At 39.9% G+C, this 6,809-nt stretch overlaps 1 protein-coding gene and 1 long non-coding RNA gene across 2 annotated transcripts; both read left to right on the forward strand.

The window, feature by feature from the left end:
* The first annotated feature begins 693 nt into the window (after nt 1-693).
* On the forward strand, nt 694-4,430 carry LOC121050702. The gene is made up of 2 exons (XR_005803581.1): nt 694-2,954; nt 3,125-4,430. It is a non-coding gene; the product is annotated as an uncharacterized LOC121050702 (long non-coding RNA).
* Nucleotides 4,431-5,002: 572 nt separating this feature from the next.
* Nucleotides 5,003-6,026, forward strand: LOC121050607. Its single transcript, XM_040511341.1, has 2 exons — nt 5,003-5,068; nt 5,174-6,026. The coding sequence occupies exons 1-2, from the start codon at nt 5,003-5,005 to the stop codon at nt 5,879-5,881; spliced, it is 774 nt and encodes a 257-aa protein (XP_040367275.1). The 3' UTR covers nt 5,882-6,026.
* The last annotated feature ends 783 nt before the right edge of the window (nt 6,027-6,809 follow it).

The following is a 6,809-nucleotide window of genomic DNA, read 5'->3' on the forward strand; positions in this document are numbered from 1 at the left end:
ATGGATTTCCTTCGGATGCATCATGCCTTAGTGGATTGTTTTTGTAGTACTGTATTATTTCGGAGTCCGGGTAAGCCAATTGTCACCTTTTATGGTGAACGGGAGGTTCTCCCATCTTACATAATCTCAGCTTTAACTGTTAAGAAGATGATAAGTAGGGTTGCCAATCTTATTTGGCACATGTGGTGAATTCAGATGCCGAAGTTATGGATCTTAGCCAAATTTTGATTGTTGGTGACTATCCAGATGTATTTCCAGAAGAATTGCCTGGTTTGCCCCCGGTGCGAGAGATAGACTTTACCATTGATTTACTTACAGGTATAACACCCATCTCTCAAGCACCTTATAGAATGGCACCGGCAGAACTAAAGGAGTTATATATTCAGTTGCAGGAGTTAACGGATAAAGGGTTTATATGACCTAGTGTATCCCCCTGGGGTGCACCTGTGTTGTTTGTGAAGAAGGAAGATGGTACTTTAAGGCTTTGTATTGAGTATCGGAAACTAAACAGGGTGACTATAAGGAATAAATATCCCTTGCCCCACATTGATGATTTGTTTGACCAGTTGAGGGGTGCTAAAGTTTTCTCAAAAATTGATTTGAGGTCTGGTTATCATCAGATACGGATTAAAGAGGAGGATGTAGCCAAAACTGCTTTTCGATCACGTTATGGTCATTATGAGTTCCTTGTTATGCCTTTTGGGTTGACAAATGCACCCGCTGCTTTCATGGATCTCATGAACAGGGTGTTTCGCCCGTATCTTGACCGCTTTGTGATTGTGTTCATTGATGACATATTGGTTTATTATAAGAGAGAAGAGTTACATGCTGAGCATTTGAGTATAGTATTGGAGACTTTGAGGATAAATCAATTGTATGCTGAATTTAGTAAGTGTGAGTTTTGGTTTGACCTTATGACAATGAAGACAACGAAGATGGATGGAATTGTTTGAAGACTATAATTGTACCGTAGAGTACCACCCTGGTAAGGCGAATGTGGTGGTGGATACACTCAGTAGGAACCTCTCTGTGACTTTGTCATATTTAGGGGTCATTTGGGTACCGCTATTGTCTGAATTGAGGTCTACTGGGGTTGAGTTATCGGTTGATGAGGATGTTTCCATGGTGGCTAGTTTCCATGTGAGACCAGTGTTCATTGATAAGTGCGTGAGGCACAATCTTTTGACCCAAGAATTGAGGGGATTAAAGAAGGTGTTCGTGGCGGTTGGTAACTTGAATTATCTATTCGAAGAGATGGAACTTTAATGTTTGGAAAGAGACTTGGTGTTCCTACTTAAACAGGAAATACTTAATGAAGCTCATAGTTCCGCGTATGCTCTACAAACTGGTGGTATAAAAATGTATCGTACTCTAAAGGAATATTATTGGTGGCCAAACATGAACAGAGAAATTGCAGCCTTTGTGAGTAGATGCCTTGTATGCCAGCAAGTGAAAGCAGAAAGACAGAAGCCGTCAGGTTTGTTACAACCTTTGCCAATTCCGGAATGGAAATGGGAATATTTCACCATGGACTTTATGTATAAGTTACCTCGCACCCTGGTTGGTAATGATGGTATTGGGTGATTGTGGATCGACCCACCAAATCAGCTCATTTCCTGGAGGTTTGAGAAACTTTTAGTGTAGATAACTGACAACACTGTGTGGATGAGATTGTGAGGCTTCATGGTGTGCCCTAGTCCATTGTTTCCGAACGCGATGCCCGCTACACATCAAAGTTTTGGAGGAAGGTTCACAAATGTTTAGGAACAAAATTACATTTTAGCACTGTTTTCCATCCTCACTGAACGGACTAGACAGACTTTGGAAGACATGTTGAGGGCTTGTTCTCTACAATTTAAAGGAAGTTGGGATAAGCACTTGGCTTTGATGGAGTTTGCATATAACAACAGTTACCATTCGAGTATTGGTATGGCTCCCTACGAAGCTTTATATGGGAAACAGTGTAGGACCCCATTATGTTGGGATGAAGTGGGAGAAAGACAACTTATTGGTCCTGAGATTATTGAGATCACAACAGATAAAGTTAAGGTGATCAGAGAGAGACACAAGATGGCTCAAAGCAGACAGAAGAGCTACGCAGATAAACACAGGAAGCATCTTGAATTTCAAGTTGGTGATTGGGTATTTTTGAAGTTATCTCCGTGGAAGGGTGTGGTAAGGTTTGGTAAACGGGGGAAACTAAGTCCAAGGTATATTAGTCCCTAGGAGATTGTGGAACGAATTGGTCTTGTCGCTTATCGCTTGGCTTTACCTCCACAACTATCTCAAGTACATGATGTTTTCCACGTCTCCATGCTTCGCAAGTACATCACTGATCCTCCACATGTGTTACCAGCTCAACCCATTACACTTACAGAAGATTTAACATATGAAGAAGAACCAGTACATATCCTTATTTGTCATGAGCGGGCATTCCGAAGTAAGATACAATTTCGAGGACGAAATTTTATAAGGAGGGGAGATTGTAATACCCCGTACCTTAAAGTTTTTACTATTTACTTTTTACGATTATTGACCAAGGAGTTGACTTTTTCCTCGTCCGTTGAGTTAAGGAAATTTATTTGAGATTGTCGTAGAATACGCAAAATCGAGTTCGTGGACACGTAGTTTGTTTAAATTGGATTTATATCGGAAAAGTTATGACCAAAAATAAAAATTTCTATTTTTGGCATGGCTTTTTGTTTGTGAGCTTCTATATGTGGAAGGAGGACTTATTAAAACAGATGGAAGAGAGAGAAAGGGAAAGAATCAGAAAAAAATAAAAGGAAAGAGAGAGAGCACGGGTAGAAACCCGAGTCACCCCCCTCCCATTTTCTTTTTTTTCTTCTTCCGTCGCTGCTCTTTCCTTCTCCGGCGAATTCGTCGCCGTCCGGCCACCCCAAGACGCATCGTTGGGCACGGCGTGATCCTCTCTTCCTTCTCCTTCTAGCTATGTAAGTTTTTCACCATGGGTATCATTAGTTTTTGAGTTTTGAAGAGAATTTGCAGAAAAGGGGAAAAACGGAGTTTGGCTCCCATCTCGGTTTTCCGGCGGTTTCCGGCCGAATTTCCTTGGGTTTTGGTTGTTGGTGAATTGCTGAACATGTTGCTAACCTTGTTGCAGCTTGTCTTGAGCTGTGGAGGAAGAATTCAAGGTGATTGGGGACGTGAACAGTAGCGTGAACAGTTCCATCCGAGTTCTTGAGTTTGGGTTTGGAATTCCAGCTTTTTCTGCTTGTTTTTGGAGATTTCTGCTGGTTTTCTTTGAAGTTTTGGGTTGCTGGGTTGTTGTTGATGATCATATCTAACTATTGCAGCTTGTGTTGGCCGGTGGAGGAAGATTTGAGAGTATTTGGAGACGTGAACAGTATTATGAACAGTGCTGCGAGTTCTTGATATTTTTTTGGGTATAAATTCGGCTATTTCTGCTTGCTTTTGGTGGCTGCTGCAGGTATAGAAATGGTTGTGTGGGTTATGAAGTTGATTTTGGAATAAATAGGTTGATTGGAATTGAATTTACTCTTTAAGTGTGTGTTAAACTTGAGGTTTGTTTGATATTGAGTTTTCTTTGGTTGTGATGTTGAACATGGTTGATGGATTTGTCATGTTTGTAGTGTTGGGTGAAAATTCTTGGTAAAGGGCTATTATTAATTATTTGTTAGGAAGTAGAGAGAATTTGAGATTGTTAGAGTGGAATTTGTGATTTTGCAAAGGAGAGAAAAATTAAGAAAGAATGTGGAATTGTTCTATTTTGTGGAGGAGTTTGGAGTGGAGATTGTGTTTTGGAAAAGAAAATCTAGAGAGGAGTTGAAATTTAGAGATGGAATTGTGAGTGGAAATAAGGAAGATTAAGAATGAATTTGGAAATTTTGGAAAGGATTTTTATGATAAATTGGTGGTATTTTTGTGATGAAGGAAGTGAGATTAAATTGATTTAGTTATCGAACGGTCCTTGTGAAGATTTAAATTAAGTGAAGTCATTGAATGGTTAAGGAATCGATTGAGTGGTTATGAGTTAGAGGGCTTTGACATCGTAAGGAATTATAGAATTTAATTCCGAATAGAAGTGTGGAATTTTATAATAATTTGTGATTAATAGACGCTTATTCCGAGGGGAATGGGTTGTTTTGAGAGTATTTCATTGTATGGTCAATTATATCCTATTCTATTGTGACAGGACGTACTGAGCCCTCGAGCGAGGAGGACACAGACAGGCAGCAGGGTTAGCTGCGGGATTTACTTGTGAGTGGACTTTTATTTTGTTAAAATAATGCATGCAGCTTGGAAATAAGTTTACAGTTGATTTATTATTTGAGGAAATGTGACTATGGAAAGAAAAGGATTAAAAAGGAAACAGTTGACAAGGAGGCCAGTTTGGCGCATGCGTATCTTACCTAGTTGGCAGTCCCTTCTAGGTAATAGTCTGGTTGGCAGTCCCTTCCAGACTACAGCTCGGTTGGCAGTCCCATCCGAAGTGTCATCTGGTTGGCAGTCCCTTCCAGATGACTTGATGTAGTTAGTCGGCAGTCCCGTCTACTACTTGTGGCTAGTTGGCAGTCCCAACTAATCACCGCCTCCTATCCGGTTGGCAGTCCCTTCCGATGCGTCTTCGGGTGGCAGTCCCTCCCCGATGGCATGAGATGCCTAGGAAGCAGTCCTTCCTAGTAATCAAATGAGTTTCTTGGAAAAAGGATTGAGTTGGGAATTTTCATGAAGTATCGCTGCATGATGGTTTTGTTAAAAAGAGAAATGGGGAAGCATACCATAAATTGTTTTGATTCTAGTTTCAGTTTTGTCCACTCACTCTAATAGATTTTTATATGTTTTCCCCTGGGCCCTTCGTTTTCAAATGCCCAGATTTCAGATTTGCCGAGATCGCGTCCAGGTTCTAGAGACTTTGGAATCAGCGCTTCCGTTTTTGTCCGTAGGTTATTACTTAACCTACCTTGTATGATATCGGCTTAGTTTAGTGTTGCTCTGATAAGCCTTTCTTTTAAGTTGGATGGAGGTTGTTGTTTGGTTTGTTGTTACTTACGGAGGATTATGTTGGGATTTGAACTTTCTGGATGTAATATAATTGTGCTTGGATTGTAAATTTGATATCGTAGGTTGAGTAGAAGATATAGTTGAAATCATGTCCAGGTTTGTGAAATTTTGGGTAGCCCATATTTAGGGGAGGTTCTGCCGAATTTTCGGTAGGATTTCGCTTAAAGTGGGCCCCGCAGGCTCGTATCCAGGTTTCGGGGCGATTCCTGGGTCGGGTCCTGTCATTGATGCCTGGAAACATTGTGAGTTTCTCTGCAGGAACTATATTCTCAATGGTCTGGATGATACTTTGTATGATGTATATTGGTCATACACCACTGCAAAGGAACTCTGGAATTCTTTGGAGAAAAAATACAAAGTTGATGACGCAGGTTCAAAGAAGTTCATTATTGGAAAATTTTTGAACTATAAGATGGTGGATAGCAAGACTGTTGTTAGTCAAGTTGATGAACTCCAGGTGATTATTCATGAACTTCATGCTGAAGGTATGGTGATTAATGAAAGCTTTCAAGTTGGTTCTGTTATAGAAAAATTACCACCTTCTTGGAAGGATTTCAAAGTGCATTTGAAGCACAAGAAGAGCGAAATGACCATGGAGGATCTGGTTTTGAAACTACGAGTTCAAGAAGACCACCTGAAAAGTGAGAAGCAACCCGATGGATCTGTCATCGAAGCCAAAGCAAATATGGTTGAGGGAGAAACTTCCAAACCAAAATTCAAAGGTCAGAAATTCAAAGGCAATAAACATGATGTCAAATATGCAACAAAGACCAAGAATTTCAATAAAATTAAAGGTAGTTGCTGGGTGTGTGGAAAGCCTGGACACAAGGCATAAGAATGTCGCCACAAGAAAGATGCACCTGTTGCCTTTAGGAACAACAACAACAACAACAACAATAACCAAGCAAATGTGGTTGTGGCTATGGAGGATTTTGTGGCTGTTGTTTCTGAAGTTAACTTGGTGAATGACAATAAGGACTGGTGGATTGATACTGGTGCGACAAGGCACATTTGTGGAGATAGAAATCTGTTTACCACCTATCAACCACTTAATGGTGAGGAGCAATTGTTCATGGGAAATGCATCTGCATCAAGTGTTGCTGGAAAGGGTAATGTGGTTTTGACATTCACTTCTGAGAAAAAACTCACTCTAACTGAGGTGCTACATGTTCCTGAAATTAGGAAAAATCTTGTGTCTGGTCCTTTGTTGAGCAACAAAGGATTTAAGCTTGTTTTTGAATCTGACAAGTTCGTTCTCACTAAGGGAGGAACTTTTGTAGGAAAGGGTTACCTGGCAAAGGGGCTCTTCAAACTCAATCTATATGTATATGATGTTGCTAATAATAAAATAGATAATGCTTCTACTTACTTGCTTGAGTCTTCAAATTTATGGCATGCTAGATTGGGACATGTCAACTTTCGTTCTTTACAAAGAATGATTAATCTTGGTTTGCTACCAAAATGCGCTATAGATGCTGCACATAAATGTGAAACTTGCACAGAATCAAAATTTGCAAGGCAAACTTTTAGATCAATTTTTGGTAGATCAAATGAGGTGTTGGGATTGATTCATAGTGACTTATGTGACTTTAAATCCACACCAACTCGTGGGGGAAAGAACTATTATGTTACTTTCACAGACGATTGCAGTAAGTACTGCTATGTGTATCTAATACATAGCAAAGATGAATCTTTGAATATGTTTAAGACATATAAGGCTGAAGTTGAGAATCAACTTGATAAGAAAATTAAAATCCTAAAGT

This window comes from Rosa chinensis, chromosome 7 (genome assembly GCF_002994745.2).
Source record: "Rosa chinensis cultivar Old Blush chromosome 7, RchiOBHm-V2, whole genome shotgun sequence".
NCBI classification, from domain to species: domain Eukaryota; kingdom Viridiplantae; phylum Streptophyta; class Magnoliopsida; order Rosales; family Rosaceae; genus Rosa; species Rosa chinensis.